Genomic DNA, 18,800 nt, shown 5'->3' with positions numbered 1-18,800 from the left:
AAAAAAAATGCCTATGATCTTTGGTGAAAATATCGTCTAATTAATTAAATAATCATGTATACGCATTATGTGCATATGTTTATGTCATATTTAGGAATTACTATCATTACTTTAAGGACATTTGATGGTACCTTATACTATATCTTATTTGACTAGAAATTGTTACACATTATAAAATTAGCTATAAATTACATTTGCAAATAAAGCGGTTTGTAATTAAAAAGAAAAAAAAACAGTTTAAGTATCTAAGGTAAGAAAAAATCAAAGGCTATAAAACTAAAGTTCTGTTGGAGCATATTTAGCTCTTCTTTGTTCATGCAAAAGACAAATTAAACAGCCTTCTCTTTATATCTTTAGTTTTTTTTTTTTTTCTTTTCTTATATAAATGTGGCAAGAAGAAAATGCCAATTCTTTCAAAGAAAAAGAATATCACGGTGATTGTTTTTTCTTTTAATAACTCAACAAGAATGCTAAATAATAGGGGAAAAAAATTGTTCTTTCAAACAATGATAAGAAAAATAAATTACAGAGTGAGAAATAAATCCAGAGTTTTTGTTTCATTTTTCTTCCCTTTGGAACAAAAAATCCATTGTGGAATCAAAAACCTTGAAATTGAAGAGAGTTCCACATTTCAACAAAAGAGAGAAAAAGCCATCAACTTTACACACATATATATGCCATAAGATCAAACAGTTTCTTTCCATTCATTTGGAAGAGACTGTTCCTTCGAGTGTTCATGAGATCTTTCATTGTCTGTTTTGGTTTTCTATTGTATGAAAATCAAACAATTTTAGACAATAGAAAAACCAATTGTACAATTTGATCTTGGAAACAAAAAAATGATCTCTTGGCTTGATGTCTACCATGTTGTTTCAGCAACTGTTCCTCTCTATGTCTCAATGATCTTAGGTTACCTCTCTGCAAAACATCTACAGCTCTTCACACCCGAGCAATGCGCAGGCATCAACAAATTCGTCGCAAAATTCTGTATCCCTTTGCTTTCTTTTCAGATAATCTCTCAAAACAACCCTTTCAAGATGAACCCTAAACTCATTCTCTCTGACATTCTCCAGAAACTCTTAGCCCTTGTTGTCTTAACCGTGGTTGTAAGATTCTGGCATCCAACAGGAGGAAGAGGAGGAAGACTAGGTTGGGTCATAATCGGGTTATCTATATCCGTGTTTCCAAACACTCTCATTCTTGGAATCCCAATATTGGCTGCCATCTATGGAGATGAAGCTGCTAGCATCTTGAGGCAGATTGTTGTGATGCAGAGCTTGATTTGGTACACCATCTTGCTCTTCTTGTTTGAGATTAATGCCGCAAGGGCGAAAACATCTTCTGGATCTTCCACGGAACATAATACAGGAGGTATATAACTAAAACTCTTTCCGTTTTTGGATAAATGAAGAAACAATTCCTTTAACACTTACCCTAATTAATTAAAATCTTGGTTTCTTGTAAAACAAGGCAATGACAATGAAGAAGTAAATAGAGAGGAGGAAGAGCCAAAAGAAGAAGAAGAAGTAGCCATAGTGAGAACAAGATCTACTGGAACTATGAAAGTTCTACTCAAAGCTTGCAGAAAGCTAATAATCAATCCTAACACATACGCAACACTGATCGGAATCATTTGGGCTACTTTACATTTCAGGTGTGAAAACAAAATATTCATCTTAGTTCAATCTTTGATAAATCATCTTTACACACATCTAAAGATTCAATCTTAATTCATCTCATTTCTTTCTCTCTTTTTTTTTTTTTCAAAAAGAAAAGTGATAAATTAGTAGTGAGCTTCTCCTTTTGTTTGATCATTTTTCGCATCTTTATTAATTCAATTCTAATTGAATCGAAATGTGATAGTCAAGTAGATATTGCAGTACCTATCATCAAGATTAGCTATAATTATTTTTAAAGTTCATTATTATCACATTAAATGCCACTCATGATGAAAAAAAAACAAATATATATATATATATATATATATATATATATATATCTTTCCAACAGATTGGGATGGGAACTGCCAGAGATGATCGATAAATCAATACACATGATATCTGATGGAGGCTTAGGAATGGCCATGTTCAGCTTGGGTAAGAAAGCGCTATATCTATCTTAATTATTATTATCTCTACACACACAAAAATATGAAGGTCATAAATTATAAAATTAACTATGAGAATTAAAACAGGTCTGTTCATGGCATCACAAAGGAGTTTTATAGCATGTGGAACAAAAATGGCGGTTATAGCAATGCTCCTCAAGTTCGTATTAGGACCTGCTCTTATGATTGCTTCTGTGTTTATCATGAGATTACGAAATAATCTCTTCAAAATCGCAATACTACAGGTACAAAAAAAAAAAAAAGAATTGATTAGAACGAATTATTGTTAATTAATTGATCATGTCTACTTAATGTATGGTTTGTGTTGCGTATATATATATAGGCTGCATTGCCTCAAGGAGTAGTGCCATTTGTTTTTGCAAAAGAGTACAATCTTCATCCGGAGATTGTTAGTACTGGGTAAATTAATAATATACTATATACAATTATTAAAAATTTTGCATCTTGTCAATACTATTTATTTATATATATTTTTTGTGGTTTTGAATTTTTCAGGGTGATCTTTGGAATGCTAATTGCCTTGCCAACAATTTTGGCATATTATTTTGTATTGGACATATGAATATGACATGTATAAATTGAACTCTTTTTAAAAAAGAAAAGCATAAATTGGATTTATGTGGTATAAGTTAAGGAACTTTTTCATAAATGTCAACCATTATCTTTGTTCATAAATATTGTAAATCACTCCTGATATTGTAATCTGAAAACAAAAATTGTTGTCTATTAAATAAAAAATATATGAGAGTTTTTTTTTTTGCAAACTAATAAATATATAGAAATAATTCTAAAAGAACACCAGTTAAAGAAAATTCAATAGCACATTATCTAACTCTTAAGAAAAAAAAAATATTATATAGACAGAGTCAAATACTCAAAGCAAAAATAATATCATAGTATTAAAAAAAAAAGAAAAATATGAGGAATATAATAAATAAATATAATCGTACAGCACACTCCGCCTGCTTGCCACGCAAAGGAAAATGGAAAAAGCCAAATAAATATTTTTTTTAAAGGAAAAATAAATAGAATAAAATAAAAAGACTTGGACAGTGGGGAAGAAAGAAATCAACGGCTGTAAAAGAGGTGACACGACTCAAGTAATAATGATCTAACGGTTGAGATATTTTTGCTTGATAAGCAGGGCAAAAAATATTTAAAAAATAAATAATAAATTAGGGTTTTCTTCTTCTTCTTCTTCTTCGCCTTATATAAATCACCAATTTTTTTCTTCACTAATTCTTCTTCATCTCAGCTCGTTCTCAGAACTTCTTCGATTTTTTCCTGTTTTCTCCAAGAAGTAATCATGGTTAAAGGTCCAGGACTCTATACCGAAATCGGCAAAAAAGCCAGAGGTACTTCTCGCTTTCGATCCATCATCTGTTATCTCTTTTTTGAAGGCGAATGTGACTGTGTTGTTGTTGTTGAGATTTCTTAAACATTGAGGTTCGATTTCCTGATCTAGGTTTTGGTTGATTTTTTGTGAATCGTTTAGGTTCTATTTATGTTTCTATCGGTTGTGTTTAGGTCGTTGAAATTTGTGTGTGGGTGCGTCTTTAATCCTCCGTGTTTTTGAGCTGATTGATGGTTTCTATGTTCGTTCCCGTCGATTTTGTGATTTCGTGTGGATGCTTAGAGTAGTTCTCTGGGTTTCAATGTTTGGGGTCTCTCTCGTCGTCTCGTTGTGTAGCTGTATTTTGAATTTTTTTTTATATTGGATCTGGAATATGTCTATCAATGTGTACAGTGGTTTTCTCCTGTTTGAGCTTTTCTGTGATTTTTTTTTTTTTTTTTTTTTTTTGTTTCTAGAGATGAGTTTTGTTGAATGTTATTTGTAGATTTGCTGTACAAGGATTACCAAGGAGACCAGAAATTCAGTGTCACCACTTACTCTTCAACCGGTGTTGTAAGTTTCCTTTATTGATTCATGAATCTGTTCTTTATATACTCTGTTTCCCTTTATATGTTGATGAGATGGGTTTAGTGTTTTTGCTCAGCTCTGAAGTTTCTGATTTGAGTTATTTACTAGTTTTAAGAGTTCTTTTAACCAGCAATTGTGATTGAAATTTAGATAATTCCAAGTTTCTGTGTAATTTGGTTTCATGTGGTTTTCAAATTTTCATCATGAACTTGACTCTTTTCTCTTTTGTGTTATCTCTTGTGATTTTTATAGGCCATCACTACGACTGGAACAAACAAAGGAAGCGTGTTTTTGGGTGATGTTGCTACCCAAGTGAAGAACAAGAACTTCACTGCTGACATCAAAGTTTCCACTGACTCTTCCGTAAGCATACCTGATAACTCACAATAACCATATACCCTTAACTTGTGTTCTGTTATTTGATTCACTTGACAATTCGTGTGTATACAACTGTAATATTTTGCAGCTTCTGACCACTTTTACCGTTGATGAGCCTACCCCTGGAGTTAAGGCCATTCTCACCGCCAAGTTACCTGATCAGAAATCTGGCAAGGTATATATACTTGATTAACTAACTACCTTGTTTGTCTAGTTTTTGACAGTTTTGATATGTTGGAATATGTATAATAACCATTATGTGCTCTCTCTCTTTTAAACAGCTCGAGCTGCAGTATTTGCACGACTACGCTGGTATCGCCACCAGCATTGGATTGACTGGTAGCCCGACTGTCAATTTCTCTGGTGTGGTTGGAACCAACGTTTTGGCTCTTGGTACTGACGTTTCATTCGAAACTGACTCTGGCAACTTCAAACATTTCAATGCTGGTTTGAGCTTCACCAAGGACGATTTGATTGCTTCCCTCACTCTGTAAGTGCCTCAACCAAATGACCTGATGATAGATTCATTGATTCATTGAATTGAGCTGTCAATGCTGTGCTGGTTTTAAACAGAGTTCTTTCTTAAACTGTTATTGCAGGAATGACAAAGGTGAGAAACTGAACGCATCGTACTATCACATTGTGAACCCGGTGACCAACACTGTGGTTGGAGCTGAGGTTAGCCACAACTTCACGACAAAAGAGAATGCCATCACTGTCGGAAGTCAATACGCAATGGACCCATTGACCACTGTGAAGGCACGAGTGAACAATGCTGGTATTGCTAACGCACTGATTCAACACGAGTGGCGTCCAAAGTCGTTCTTCACCGTTTCTGGGGAGGTTGACTCGAAGGCGATCGAGAAGAGTGCTAAGGTTGGGATTGCTCTCGCTCTTAAGCCTTGAGAGAAGAGAAACCAACAAAATGATCCCTGAAGGGGTAGAATAGTTATCTCGTTTTCGTCTTTGAATCTTTGGACAAATCTCTGTCTGGTTTGCTAAACAATCTTCCATTTGTTTTTCTTTTTTCGTTTCGGTGTTTTGGATTTGTAGAAAATAAGAAAAGAAAAAAATACTATTGAAAGGATCTCCTCATGAAGATGAAGAACCATTAAGAATTTGGTTCCTCTCTTTTTATTTATTTGCTGTCTGCTAAAAAATACTACTCTTGTTCCAGTTCCGAGTTCTTTAGTGGATTTTTCTAGGAGATTCTTAGACAGGTGACAGGTCTAATTTATTATTTAAGCATTTTGTTGTCTAGTTAGTAGGTCAGATTTTTATTGTTTCATAAGATTGGTGTTGATTCGTGGTCGCAGGAGATTTGATTTTGTCCGATTTGTTTCAGTCCATTACTTTGTTTTTCTTTTATATGCTTTGTCTTATGCACAATGGGTCAAGTGAAACTGAATTATTCGGATATATTAAATAATATTCTTGGTCGCAAGTGTGTTTGTAACTTTGTCATTACCAAGCTAGCATAGCAAGACGCAAAGTGGTTTTATGATACGAGGTAGAAGATGTAATGTCAAGACTGATTCAAGAAGCTTTCAGCAATGGAAGGTCGAATCGCTCGGTAAGACAAAAATCAGAGTTCCATAGAAAACCCAATTGGATTCACCGTTCTCCGTCGTTTTTTACATTAATCGATTACAGAGTTACCGTAACATCGGTTAAAAATATCTCCTTGCCGCTTAAAAACGATAAAAGCTTGAGCCTTTAGCTTTGTTTGTTGTCTACTACCACGCAAAGCTATGTAGTTGCTCCTTTAGGCTTTGGAGAAGGAATCTGATTTCGGAAAGGCGAAGAACCATGTTGACCATGAGGACTAGACAGTGTTCGAAACACGGGTTGCTGTTGCCCGTTTCTTGATCCAAATCCGCTTCCTCCCTGAGATCGACCTGACCCATTTTTCAAACGTTCCGCTTGCATTGTCTGAAAGTAGTAAGAAGCGCTTGCCATATCTTTGAGATGCGGAAGTGGTTTCAGTGCTTCGACAACATCACTCATCTTTGGCCTAATCTTGGGATCACGGCTTAGGCATTGTGCAGCAAGCTGAGTCACCTTTTGAGCACCTTTAATCGAGAAATGGCCTTCAAGCCTCGGATCAAGTAACCGGTAAAACCTTCTTTTGTCAAGGAGATGCGGTCTTGCCCATTCCACTAAGTTGTGCTCTCCGTTTGGGCGGTTTTTGTCCATAGATCGTCGTCCAGTCAGCATTTCAAGCAGAACTACCCCAAAACTATATACATCGCTCTTTGATGTCAAGTGACCTTAAGGAGTTTAATAGGAAGCAAATCAACAAAGATGCAAACATTTAATATTTCAAACCAAAGAAAATAGATGAAACCAAAGAGGACTCACCGGTCATTACATACTCAGGAGCAGCGTAGCCATATGTCCCCATAACTCGAGTAGAAACATGGGTTTTACCTTCATCAGGAGCATCTTTGGCCAGTCCAAAATCCGATAGTTTTGCATTGTAGTCCTGAAAAAAAGGGAATCATTGATTAAAATTGTTAGAAGCAAAGCAACTTTAAGATGTTGATGATAGTAAGGAGTAAGATACATACAGCATCTAGTAAAATGTTTGATGTTTTGAAATCTCGATATATAACAGGCTTTAAAGCTTCTTCATGGAGGAAACTGAGACCTTTTGCAGCACCTAATGCAATCTTCATCCGGATAGACCAAGGAAGAGGCAAAGACCCTTTAAACATGAAAAGCACATGTATCAGATTAAACACTGACAACACTAAAAAATGGTTTGATTTATAAGGTTGTGGGTATATAGACATACTTCTGAAAAGGTGATTCTCCAAACTTCCTCGAGGCATAAACTCATACACAAGCAGCCTTTGATCATCTTCAATGCAATAACCAACAAGCTTAACTAGATTTGGATGGAGAAGGTTACCAAGGAAATTAATCTCAGCCTGCAATTGCAACAAAGCAGGAACACATTAAAAGAGATAAAAAGAGAAAGAAACAGAAGAAAAAAGGGGTTTTCTTACAAGCCATTCTTTGTGACCTTGAAGTCCATCAGGATTTAAGGTTTTGACAGCAACTGTAAGGCCAGTACCAGGCTTAACAGGAGCAGTACCGTTTTCTTCAATCCATCCTTTAAAGACACAACCAAAACCACCTTCTCCAAGAAGACTTTCGGGTCTGAAGTTTCTAGTGGAAAGCTTAAGATCATTGAAAGTAAACTTCCTGAGGTGAGAAGAAATGTTAAGTTCTTCGCTGATGACTGGAGTTGATGAAGAGCTTTCTGCATTGCTAGTTGTTGTGGAAGAGAGTGGAGGAGCAACTGGTTGATCAATTGATTTCTCATTTGCCGACTTGCTTTCAATTGTTGTAACTAAAAACGAAAGACAAAGCCACAAAACTCAAAGATTCATTGAGAAAACAGAGTGATATAAACCAAATGGGGTACAATCAAGTTCAAGCTTTAAAGCTCAGTTCAAAAAATCTACTCTTAAACACTCACATGGAAGCTTACAAAAAGGGTAAATCACAAATATAAAAACCCTAGATGGAAAGAAGACAATTATAGAAACAAAACCCACAACAAGATTATTCATTTCTTCATCCAAAGCACAAAAGCTTTTTGTCTCTCTCTCTCTATCTCTCTCTCGAACCAAAAATGGATTTAAAAAAAAAAAAAGCAGAGATCTTTTATAATTTTACCAGTGCTGGTAGTGCCACAGATAGAGGAAGAAGAAGCATCAAGGTCTGATTTTGAAGAAGGTACACAACCAATCATAAACCTAAACTTGACCCAACAACCACTTGCTTCTTCTCCTTCTTCTTCTTCTTCTTCTTCTTCTTCTTCGTGATATCTACTAGTATCATCACCATTGCTCTGCTTCTTCTTATTCTTCCTGTGATTCTCACTCTCTTTAGATTTCTCCGATTTCGAATTCCCTTTAGCTTCTTTGACAGCACCAGTTTCCTCTTTACCCATCTCTCTCACAAAACCAACAAACAACACACCAGAAAGATTTTGATTTATTTGATCAGCACCACCATAGTTTTTTTTCTTTTCTTTTCCCCCAAATTAAAAAATTCCAGACGAATAAGAGAAAAAAATAAAAAGGAGTGATTTTTGTTTTTGGAGAAGAAGAAAAAAGCAGTGAAGGTGAGAGATGATGATTCACTGGGGGGAATGGATCAAAACCCCAAGTCGCGGAATTTTAGTCAAAAAAGGGGAATTGATGTCTGCTGAGAGAAAGAGAGAGAAAAGAGAACTGTAGCAAAGAAAAAAAGTGAGATTTTTTTTTGGGTTTTCTCTCAACATGTGCTTCAACAGTAACTATTTATATATTGAAATTCGTACCTTTTTAACAAATTTAATCACCGTTTTTTTTTTTCTTTCTCATTAATTGATTATTTCATGATTAGTAGTAATAAGAAGCTGTGTTCTTGGTTTATAGAAACCTCTCCAGGATTTGTGTTGAGAGTGTTTTATTTTTGTCTGGTTGGAGGAACCAATTATTAACACTTTGTTTATAATTATTCCCTTTGGGAAAATTAAAAAAAGGTACGAATCAAATTCCTTTTTCTTTTTTTTTTTTTTTTCTTTCTTTCTTTCTTTTTCGGGTTACGTGACTCCCCCATTTTTTTTAAATCAAAGTAACGACTAATCAAAGCTTGTTTTAAAACAAATTTCTGTGACTATTCTTCTACCAAGAAAAGAATGAATGAACATTTTATAGTTTACTCAAGAGTTAGAATTAGAAACAACTAAAAGTCAAAATTTTCTTCCAAAACAATGGATTAGGAATATCATCATCATCATCATTCATTTGTTGTTAGTCACCCACTTAGTTGGCGTTTAGCTTTTGTGGAAGGGCCAAAGTTTAACAAGACGTTCGAGCACGGCGGCGCTTTTCGAGAAGTAACCCGAGAAACCTGCCGGAATTGACGGCGGAGGGAAATCCTCGGCCGGCATTGCAAATGGACGTATCATCTTCTCCATTGTCTCCAGTGTCAAACACGAACCAACCTCTTGAAGCCTCTCTGGTCCCATTATCGGAAGTGTGTGTTCCCTGAGCAACGATTCTGCTTCTTCGTCCTTCTTCTGATGTAATTAAAGTAACAAAACATAAACAATATGGCACTTGTTTTTTAAGTAATCGGGACTCATGCCCAAACCATAAACAAAAGCGTCTAGTCTTTGCTCTTTACCTCTAAGGGAGCCAAATCTGCGCCACGGCTAAATGTTAACTCGATTCTGAATCGTTTCGGGTCTTCTAGGGATATCTGCAGGGCAACAAATTTTACGTTTTAATGTCTGGATTCAGACACGAGTGAATATAACAACAACTTGAAAGAGAGAAAAGGCAGGTGCATTGTTTAACCTCAGTGTTCTCAAACAGCCTTAGGACAACATAGCTCATGTAATCAAGTTCTTTCGTTTTACATAGACGTTCCAATGCGCTTTGGCAGACCAGACTTTCTTCTCCTTGAAGAGACTCGTCGAGGTTACAATACCGTAGCACGTTCGCCAGAGAATGAATATGTGATTCCTGTCAATAGTTACATGGCAGAAAGTCATCAGGTCATAAATCAGAGTCTTAACTCTAAGAATTCCAAGAGTCGCATGGAAAATGTCAAAATAATTTTCCATATTTTGTCCAGCCGGGTGGTTGCATGTAGCAGGGGGATAAGAAACTTGTAAGAAAGAGACAAAAAATGGAAGAAGGAACTCACAGAAGTGAAGTAAAGGCGTGTCCTCACATGACGTTCAGGTGTCATGACATTTGCATACCTAAAAAGGAACACAATTAAACGATAAACTTAAGATAGATGATCAAGATATATGATGCCAATTATAATGTAGAAGAGAGTTTTTTGTTACTTTGGATCTAGTCGGTACTTGGTTTCTTTATCCTCATCATCATCTATATTCTCTCCAGTGCTAGGCCGCCTCAACTCATCGCTTTTAATGAGAAGTTTTGGTTGACTATATCTATCCTCTTTTCTCGACGAATACAGTGACACAGACACTTGTTCTTGGCTGTTCTTCAATTCAGCAACACTCATGGCCTCTTCTCGAGTATTCCTCAAGTCAATGAGGATTTTACCCAGCAGGCGCCGTGCAATCTTTATTAGAATACCAAAAAAAAAACATATACACATATGGTAAGCTGTGAGTTCATCTGAGAAAACCATGGACCCTCAGGAAATTTCAAAGAGGAAAAGAAATATTCTTATGTTATTGTGAAAGTTAGTAAACCAAATTGAGGAACCCACACCTTTGAACCGATTTTCAGTTTTTGCTGAGGATTGATCCCATACTCATTTGGGATTACACCATCTGCAAGTAACTGCAACCACATAACACATAAATGGCCCTAATCAATACAGTCCAAGATCGAAATGCAAAACAGAGATGTACAATAGAAAAGGCGCATACTGAATCTGGAAATCTAAGACGCATTGGCTAGTAGTAGTGACTTAAAACTGTCTCAGAAAGACAACTGGATAAGAAAGTTTCTCCGAGAAACTACAGCCTTTTATTCAGCTCGTACCTGCGCAACTTTGAAGAGTTCGTCCAGCCCTTTTAGATCGAGATGAGAATTATGTAACAGGTCATACCTGGTGTTTGACAACAAATTGTACAATATTCAGAATGGAGCAATTAAAGCTGGGATCAATCTAGATAGACACTAAAATATCAATATAATAGAATGAAACACATAGCTTACTTGCATGAATCATAAACATCAGGAATCTGTGTGATGTCAAACCGGCTGCATTTAACTCCAACGATCAGTGACACTCATGAAACCCATATAGAGAATAAAATGCATATGGCCAAACACTTACTCTCTTCTTTCGTTGTAGAGATCCCTTTCGAGTTTTCTCCACCGAGCAAACATCAAAAGGAACCCTTCACTACCACAAGGTAATCCAGCAGCAATCCGACCAACGTCAATGTTTGACTTGCCAAGGGCCTTGGCTTGGTCATATGGAGGGACTACATCATAAGCGCTAGGCTCAGTGAGATTCTCATGTTCATCTTTTGCAAGTAGCCTCACTTGTTCAGTCACCCTTTTAGCTAGTTTTACCTATATATGTAAAAAGTAAACAGATAAGTAACGTTGAGTACATATTTTGTTCTCTCCATTAATAGTTTTTTCTATCGCCAAGTAGTGAAAACGACATTCCATATTAGCAAATAATACTAGTAAAAAATGGAACAAAAATGCAGCTAGAAAATGTAAACGATACTGATAATGGCTTGTAGTATAAAGGCAACTCAGAAAACAGATAGAAACCCTACTATTCGGTTTTCAAGATACTAATAGACTAAGGCTAAGGTCGGAAAAACATGTGCATACTAGTTCAGGTAGGTGCTCATCAGCGTGAGGAGGAAGTCCAGCCCCATCAGTCATCCAAGGTAATTCAGAAGAGACATAATCATGTACCATCTTTGAGCCAGCGGTTATGATCTCATTCAGTTGAGCCTGCAGGCAAGTGGGAAAGCAATTCAAAACTGTAAACAATTACACATGATTGTTAATGAACATATGAGAATAGAATTCATCCTAGTTTTCGAAAATGAATTCAACCATCTAAGCATGCATAAAAAAAAAACATAATTTCAAACATCAGATGAGCAAGTGGATTGGAAAGGCCTCTATTTAGCCCCTTTGGAAAGAAAATTTTCGGTGTCTTAGAAACATATCCAATCTAGAAGTTCATTTATGCCACTACTAGTTTATGCTTCTAACTAGTACCAATACATCCTTTCCTTCGTCTCATTTCTGCTGAAGCCACAATCAAGATATCATAAAGAGAGGAACAAACCTTAGCTGTTTCCATTTCACTGCTGGCATTATCAAGACCATCCAACATGGAAGAGTCCTTACTAACTAGAGAAACCTAGAGAAAAAAGATAAGACATTTAATGATTATGACATTGCAAAGTACTATACTAGCTTCGTAAAAGAAAATGGCAAACCAAAATTGGGGTAAGCTGTCCTTCTAGGTCAAGCAGGCCTTTAGCAAAAGCAGCTGCAGACATCTGCAAACAATGCAATTACATTCATATTTTGATCTGAGGAACTCTATCATATCTTAGTGCAACCGATAAGTAAATATCTGACTGCTAACATCACTACTAAATCAGCACAAAGTTGTACCTGAACACGTCCTTCGTCAGAGCTGTAAATTTTAAGGTCATGACGGTATGTACTATGGAGACGGAGCAAACCAGTACCTTCACCTGAAAGCATATCCCCTATTTTCATAAACCACTCAAAAACAAATATATATTGATCGACACAACTACAATGGACGGTTTTAAAAAAATTGTATAAGACATGGAAGGTATAATACGAACTGATTGAACAAATAAAAGCTGATCAAGTGGCATCACCTGGATACATATTGTTTCGAAAGTATCTACCAAGTTCTTCGGCCTGTGATAAAAAAATAAGCACACATCAAAGAAATAAGAGAAAACTTTATCAACCGCCTTCACTGGTGTTAGATATCCTTACATTAATTAACTACCCCTCCATTACCACTACCACTACTGAACTTGCACCGTTCTGCTGCCAAATAATACAATTACCTGCTTTCTACCAGCATGAGTTAGAACACCTCCATATTTCAGAACCATAAGAGCTTCCACTGGGCGTTCCTCCTCACCTTCACCATCAACTTTTGGTACGTTTACCCATTTCAACGGCTTCAATTGAACCTTCCTGTATATGCCAGAGAAATGACCACCCTGCACGTTTTACACATCTATAACATGAGACTGAGTTTGCAAGGAAAATTCAGTTCCCAACATTCCAAAAGTATAGCTGTTACTGTACAGTTAACTGCAATGATTATAAACAATAGAACGATATGTGACTGCATATAGGATGCAGGGCTCAGAGAAAAGAACAGAAAGAAAAAAATCATTAAGGCTCACAACCTCTTCAAGAACGGCTTTTACTTGCCGAAGCTTGTCAGCATGTTCAAGGTCTTCTGCATCACTATCACTTTCACCTGATCTAAACATCAAACATAAATACAATAAGGTAGTTGCCAGATTTAAATTTGTACTCATGAATTACATCACTAGTTAATGAAGCATATTAGTCAATAGAGAATAAGCTTCAATGGGAGAATCATAAACAAAATTCCTCTTCAGCATAGGAATTTATAACAACTATAATGGTAACATATGAAAGGCACTATTAGGTCACTGCTAATTGGTTGAATTACTTAGGGACACACCTCGCTGGAAAATATATCACTGAATATCAAAATGAAGTTAGTTCATTCTTTCAAGTTAATTTATTTCAATTCAACCACGAAAGGCTTGAATTCAAAGGTTCTTTTAATCAGTAAAGAAATTTGTACCCCCGAGTACCACTCAGGAAAAGAAAGGCTTAGGACTGTAAACATAACTCAAGTCATAAGATCATTATCAGGGGTCTACCTTGTACGAGGAATTAGCATTCTCGTGGCATCCAATAGATCTTGCAATTGGACGGCTGTTTTAAGTTTTGTCTGCAGAAATTAAAATATATGCTATATATATATATATATATATATATATATATATATAGCATAAGGAAATTAGTACAGGCAGGACGAAGTTGAAAGTGTAAAAGCCCGAGCCTCTCACCTCAGTTCTTGGTTTTCCTCCATTGTACTTCAACATCAGGTTTAACAGTTTCTCTTCTGTAACTTTTAGTTTCACTTTCTGCTTGGGGGTTCTATCACCGCTGTCAAGAGAAGTAAAACACAACTCAGGGCCTAGGTGAACAGAGAGTTAAGAGAGGACAGGTATTGATATGCTAAAACATACTGACGAACAACAGCAATGACACAGCGTAGCTCCTCTGACTGCCCAAAAGTTCCAATGATGCCACTTCCTTGGCGAGTTAGACCTTCGTTAGGTTGGACAGGTTCGTTGATTTTCCATGGTAGAATGGGAGGAATTGTTGAAGAAAGATGGGGAGCCTTTGCATCCAAAAACATTTTCCGCAGCACACAAGCAGCATCGTCATAATACCTTATAGGTAAAAAGATATGGTGACATTTCTGATTAAGAATCCAATTGAATACAAACTGAGAGTTCCAAAAGTGGATATGACAATGACACAGTGTTTATATCAAATAATAAGCAATGAGCTCTGCCTCTGCTAGCTTATAGCCAAAATGTATGTTTTTCAGAAGGCAAAAGATGCTGCTCAAAAGCTGTAGAATTGAAATTTGCGAAGATATAACTGGAACAATAGTCAGAACGCAGAAGGAAAATAGAACTCCAGATTAGTGTCTTACTTATAGGAGTTCTTCACAAAACTCCATCCATTTACGTCACAAACATATGAACTTCCCTCAGATCTTAGCAGATCAAAACCGCAAACCTGCAGGCATGAAAAAATTCCGTAAATCTACAAGAATATCTTCAACTTTGCAGGCAATAAAATCTGTGTATGCTTGTCTTTTTACAAGAGAATATATTATATTGTGATACCAAGCATTTGGTCTGAAACAAAGCATAAGCAATAGAGAGATTAGTTAGAGTATCTACTAGCACTAAGTAATCGTTCCTTCTAATTAATTACACTGGAGCAAGACGTTAACACTGATTCTATTGTGGAAGAGCATATGGAGGAGTGCATTTAAAACGATTTCAATGGTAACATACAATTTAGCTCAGTGGTCTTTAATCTAAGCGTTATGAGAGAGATTCAGGCACATCTCCTTATTACTGTTGCGTAGATTAAATTATGAGACAATAGAACTCTGCAAGACACAGTGAGAGCCAAATAACTGGAATCACCACATACCGCTTGCCTAAATGCAATGCAAACTTCTCTCGCCATTTGCTTTTCAGCAGGTGTAAGCAAAACTGGATATCTCACCTGTTCAATACAATAACAATTCCTGGTCAAAGTTTGAACATCACCACTCTTTACCTTCACAAAAGATAGGCTACGATTCTTCTTTACAATTAACAGCCTTTGGTACCCTGTTCACCATAGCTCCATTGTTCAAGAAAGAGGAGCCATGTATTTCGTATGTGAAATGGTTTGGTAATGATCGAAAGACTTACTTCCTTCCCATCTGGGTTTCTCATTACTACACCATCAACAACCGGTGACTTTCTTGCTTCAGCATGGGCATATTCGGGACCCACAGTGTAGACCTGTATTTCAGGGTAGACTGTCAGTCGAGAACTTCTTAATGGCAAGCTTGAACCATTACACAAACAAACAGGTCAGCAGAACAGAATAGGGACATAAATACAGCAATTTTCTAAATTTAGGAGACCTAGATACCAGCAGGAGCATAAAGACGCATTGCAAGGTTTAAACTTTAAAGATAGGTTAATAAGCCTGGCCATAGATTTTATAAAAGTTCGTTTATCCAGATGGCAACACATCACAACCTTGACATCAGTTCCCCCAGTAGGCATAAACGCCTCATATATATAAGAACCTTCCCTCCTTACTCTTCTGACATCAGGATGAAATTCACTTGATCGATTTCCAACCTAAAACAAAAACTTGGGTCAGAGAGATATTAGATATTATATTGCTAATAACAGGAATGTGCCACATATTGTTACAATAAATTTTAACTAAACAGCTCAATCCTAGAATAGCCAAGTTCTACAGAAAGACACTGAGTAGTGAAAGAGCCAACTACAGTATTCTGCCACGGGTTTTTTACACAATTATATTAGACCAATTTCAATCCAAGGGAAGTCAATTTCTGCAGAAACAAGCAGTACCTTACGAAACAATTCTTTCATGCCTCCACCTGCGGAGCTCGGGTAGTATATCATTATACTATGGTCATCGCCTTTACAAGCATAAAGAATATCAATTATTAGTAGACAAGAAAAAGAAAATTCCGAAAAACTATTGGGATCAAGGCTGATAGCTGCAAAACTAGCAAAGAAAACATAAAAGACTACATTTCTTGAATGAGTAACAAGTACTCAGCCCATTAAGATTTACTATTTACATACCGCACGTATGCAGAGAGAAGACTACACTACAATCTAGACAAAATGTAAAAAAAGATGTTACTAATACCCTAAAAGTAAGAATATTTCAGTGACACAGAAACAAGCTTATATTTTTAGTCTATGGGTAGTATAAGAACGTTTCAGGCCAAAAGAGCAAAGAAAGAGAGATCAAAGATTCGAAAAGAGAAGCTCACCATTGACGGGCTTTTCCACAAATGGCTTCCAAAATCTTTCACCATTAACCTCAACAAAATCTTCTTCCTCGACAAAATAATCAAGGTCTTCGTCTGGTACATTTCTATTGACACAGGCATATCTAGGAACTGGGATACCATACATCTCAAGATGCTATAGATGCACATAAAAAAAAAAACATTATTAATTAAGGAGAAAGTATGTAGCTCTTCTTTTTAATGACCACAGAATTCTGTAAAAAAATCAATGAGTAGGAGACATGAAAAGATAAATGACATGGTGATTAGAAATGAACTCTCATTCAGACTAAAATGCATACCTCATACACTTTTCGGCGGTCATGAAGAAGATATTGCGGATCCAGTTCATTCACTAAAAAGGGCCTGGATCATATATAGAAGTTTGAAAAGGCTAACTCAAAAGTCAAACTCAATTTATTTACTGAACTATCAACAAAAGTTATAAAAAAAAAAGGTAGAACTCACTTTCTTAAAGAAGAATATGCTTGAACTTTCTCAAGAGGATATCCAGAAGAATGGAAAGCAATCAAACAATCACAAATCGGCCAACTGAAATAAGTAAAGTCCCTGGTGAATTTTTTGTGGTCCAAGAATATAACATGTACTTTGATAATCATTAACTACACTTTCTCCTAATAAACTAATCGAGAAAAAAATGTCACAAATCCATGCATCACGTGATTTAAATACGATGAAACCACAAGCAAAAACCCAAAAAAATGAAATCGCTATTCAGAAACTTACCTTTCTACTGGGTCTTCAAGTATAACCTTATCCCCAAAATGTATGATCTAGTCATAAAGTTGTAAGAAAAGGTCCATGAGATGACAAATAATTAAGAATTGACCATAGAATCCACAGAGACAACAACTTGGGAAAGATTAGCCAGAAAAAAAAAACATCTTGTAATCAAATTAGAGGCAAGTCTAATCAAAAGGCATATATTCTCCAAGTGGGAGAACAAACTACTACAGCCTACAGGTCCAAATCACCAAATAAAATCACGAGAAAATAAATCCAGAAAGTGAAAACTACACCTCAAATTCGCCAAACGAATGTATCCTGTCCATAATTTGTTCCATGGGAGCTGAGAAAACCTACAAATCCACACGAAAAAATCTCTATAAGCGAGACAACAGAGTGAAATAAAACAAAAACAACCTCACCGGAGTAACAGATTCAATCAAAATCATCGCAATCTCTCTGTTCGTCGGCGCAACAAAAAAAAACGCGAAATACAAAGCACAACGAAAGGAAACAAAACCTCGGGGCCGCATTTCACCTTCTTTCCCATGACGCAGACTCCAATCGTTATCTTCTTATCGACACCACCAGCTCCTTCTTCCACCCCCATTCTCGCGCTACCTTCCCGATACGTACGGCACCTCGATTTTACAAAACGACGTTGTCTCGTTCTCCGTCTGAAATCGTAAGATTCACCAAAACGCAACGAAAATTTCGTTTCAAATCTATCAAAGGGAAAAGGTAAGAAACAGAGACTAAATCGCTTGGGTTTCGAGCAATCTGGGAATCATGGTCGCGACTAAGATAGAATCAGAGAGAGAGATAAGAGAGAAACAGGTAGAGCATAACATGAGAGAGCAATACGAGATCTCGCAGGGAATAGAAAATGTCGAGGAGAGACGTTACTTGGGGAAACGATGATCACAAGCAGAGAGAGCGTAGCGATAGTGCGGTAATGGGCACGAGGACAGAGAGAGAAGATTCAGGCGTCAGGGGCGTTTGCTTTGAATCGAATTAGAAAAAAAATATCTGATTAAGCATTATTATTAATATAGATTTTTTTTGGCTTGTCATTAAATAAAAAAATTGGAGTTATTAATAATTTAATTAGTCACCGACCCACACCACTACACAAGACTACTTGAAAAGTATTTAATTAGTGGATGGGATACATAATAAATATCCACAGTGCTCGTTTTAGGAAGTTCTAGTAATTGTGATTATGATTATGATTATGATTATGTACCCACTATTAAATTCATTATATCCACAATGTCTATAATGAGTAGGTCAATAAAACGCGTTTAAAAAAATTTCAGGTAATCGAAATGGTCCATGTGTACTCTAATCGTATATAATCAAATGATAGAAAGAGCAAATGTGGGACGTCAAAAAAAAAAAAAAAAAAAAAAGAGAGTTGGT

At 36.2% G+C, this 18,800-nt stretch overlaps 4 protein-coding genes across 10 annotated transcripts; 2 read left to right on the top strand and 2 right to left on the bottom strand.

Annotated features, from left to right (window-relative positions):
• Positions 1-479: 479 nt before the first annotated feature.
• Positions 480-2,892, top strand: LOC104738000 (auxin efflux carrier component 8-like). The gene is made up of 6 exons (XM_087482309.1): positions 480-1,371; positions 1,471-1,654; positions 2,011-2,096; positions 2,195-2,352; positions 2,451-2,527; positions 2,624-2,892. The coding sequence occupies exons 1-6, from the start codon at positions 840-842 to the stop codon at positions 2,688-2,690; spliced, it is 1,104 nt and encodes a 367-aa protein (XP_087338435.1). The 5' UTR covers positions 480-839; the 3' UTR covers positions 2,691-2,892.
• Positions 2,893-3,236: 344 nt separating this feature from the next.
• Positions 3,237-5,603, top strand: LOC104735527 (mitochondrial outer membrane protein porin 3). The gene is made up of 6 exons (XM_010455335.2): positions 3,237-3,483; positions 3,967-4,034; positions 4,302-4,412; positions 4,516-4,602; positions 4,709-4,917; positions 5,027-5,603. The coding sequence occupies exons 1-6, from the start codon at positions 3,435-3,437 to the stop codon at positions 5,331-5,333; spliced, it is 831 nt and encodes a 276-aa protein (XP_010453637.1). The 5' UTR covers positions 3,237-3,434; the 3' UTR covers positions 5,334-5,603.
• Positions 5,604-6,001: 398 nt separating this feature from the next.
• Positions 6,002-8,907, bottom strand: LOC104737999 (serine/threonine-protein kinase PBL34). 2 transcript variants are annotated; one of them, XM_087482183.1, is made up of 6 exons: positions 8,115-8,907; positions 7,439-7,785; positions 7,225-7,360; positions 6,998-7,134; positions 6,789-6,912; positions 6,002-6,697 (listed from the first exon to the last, which is right to left on the bottom strand). In XM_087482183.1, exons 1-6 carry the CDS (start codon positions 8,389-8,391, stop codon positions 6,177-6,179), a joined length of 1,542 nt encoding a protein of 513 aa, XP_087338309.1. In that variant the 5' UTR covers positions 8,392-8,907; the 3' UTR covers positions 6,002-6,176. The 2 variants fall into 2 exon arrangements, with proteins under 2 accessions (XP_087338309.1, XP_087338310.1); XM_087482184.1 differs by having other exon boundaries at positions 7,456-7,785; positions 8,115-8,719.
• Positions 8,908-9,080: 173 nt separating this feature from the next.
• Positions 9,081-18,405, bottom strand: LOC104735526 (inositol hexakisphosphate and diphosphoinositol-pentakisphosphate kinase VIP2-like). 6 transcript variants are annotated; one of them, XM_087482177.1, is made up of 31 exons: positions 18,285-18,405; positions 17,899-18,055; positions 17,672-17,731; positions 17,379-17,425; positions 17,100-17,183; positions 16,934-16,997; positions 16,614-16,767; positions 16,180-16,250; positions 15,835-15,939; positions 15,499-15,591; positions 15,233-15,307; positions 14,721-14,806; positions 14,245-14,451; positions 14,062-14,161; positions 13,873-13,943; positions 13,363-13,441; positions 13,012-13,170; positions 12,814-12,856; positions 12,578-12,660; positions 12,397-12,459; positions 12,243-12,317; positions 11,774-11,899; positions 11,259-11,500; positions 11,138-11,182; positions 10,961-11,027; positions 10,685-10,756; positions 10,288-10,532; positions 10,140-10,197; positions 9,788-9,955; positions 9,615-9,689; positions 9,081-9,507 (listed from the first exon to the last, which is right to left on the bottom strand). In XM_087482177.1, exons 2-31 carry the CDS (start codon positions 17,986-17,988, stop codon positions 9,262-9,264), a joined length of 3,153 nt encoding a protein of 1,050 aa, XP_087338303.1. In that variant the 5' UTR covers positions 17,989-18,055; positions 18,285-18,405; the 3' UTR covers positions 9,081-9,261. The 6 variants fall into 6 exon arrangements, with proteins under 6 accessions (XP_087338303.1, XP_087338304.1, XP_087338305.1 ...); XM_087482178.1 differs by having other exon boundaries at positions 9,081-9,504; XM_087482179.1 differs by having other exon boundaries at positions 17,917-18,055.
• Between the last annotated feature and the right edge of the window lie 395 nt (positions 18,406-18,800).

The sequence above is a fragment of the Camelina sativa genome, chromosome 13, assembly GCF_030686135.1.
Source record: "Camelina sativa cultivar CO46 ecotype springtype chromosome 13, ASM3068613v1".
Taxonomy (NCBI): Eukaryota; Viridiplantae; Streptophyta; class Magnoliopsida; order Brassicales; family Brassicaceae; genus Camelina; species Camelina sativa.
This window is presented reverse-complemented; position numbering and strand designations above follow the sequence as displayed.

Coding starts and splice junctions, on each gene's coding strand:
- LOC104737999 (XM_087482183.1), bottom strand. CDS start 8,391: ATGGGTAAAGAGGAAACTGGTGCTGTCAAAGAAGCTAAAGGGAATTCG. Junction 7,786..8,114: donor CTGTGGCACTACCAGCACTG/GTAAAATTATAA, acceptor TTTCGTTTTTAG/TTACAACAATTGAAAGCAAG. Junction 6,698..6,788: donor TCCTGAGTATGTAATGACCG/GTGAGTCCTCTT, acceptor AAACTCCTTAAG/GTCACTTGACATCAAAGAGC.
- LOC104735526 (XM_087482177.1), bottom strand. CDS start 17,988: ATGGGGGTGGAAGAAGGAGCTGGTGGTGTCGATAAGAAGATAACGATT. Junction 16,251..16,613: donor TGTGGAAAAGCCCGTCAATG/GTGAGCTTCTCT, acceptor ATGCTTGTAAAG/GCGATGACCATAGTATAATG. Junction 12,460..12,577: donor CTGACGAAGGACGTGTTCAG/GTACAACTTTGT, acceptor CATTGTTTGCAG/ATGTCTGCAGCTGCTTTTGC.
- LOC104735527 (XM_010455335.2), top strand. CDS start 3,435: ATGGTTAAAGGTCCAGGACTCTATACCGAAATCGGCAAAAAAGCCAGA. Junction 4,035..4,301: donor CTTACTCTTCAACCGGTGTT/GTAAGTTTCCTT, acceptor TGATTTTTATAG/GCCATCACTACGACTGGAAC. Junction 4,603..4,708: donor CTGATCAGAAATCTGGCAAG/GTATATATACTT, acceptor TCTTTTAAACAG/CTCGAGCTGCAGTATTTGCA.
- LOC104738000 (XM_087482309.1), top strand. CDS start 840: ATGATCTCTTGGCTTGATGTCTACCATGTTGTTTCAGCAACTGTTCCT. Junction 1,372..1,470: donor CACGGAACATAATACAGGAG/GTATATAACTAA, acceptor TTGTAAAACAAG/GCAATGACAATGAAGAAGTA. Junction 1,655..2,010: donor TGGGCTACTTTACATTTCAG/GTGTGAAAACAA, acceptor TCTTTCCAACAG/ATTGGGATGGGAACTGCCAG.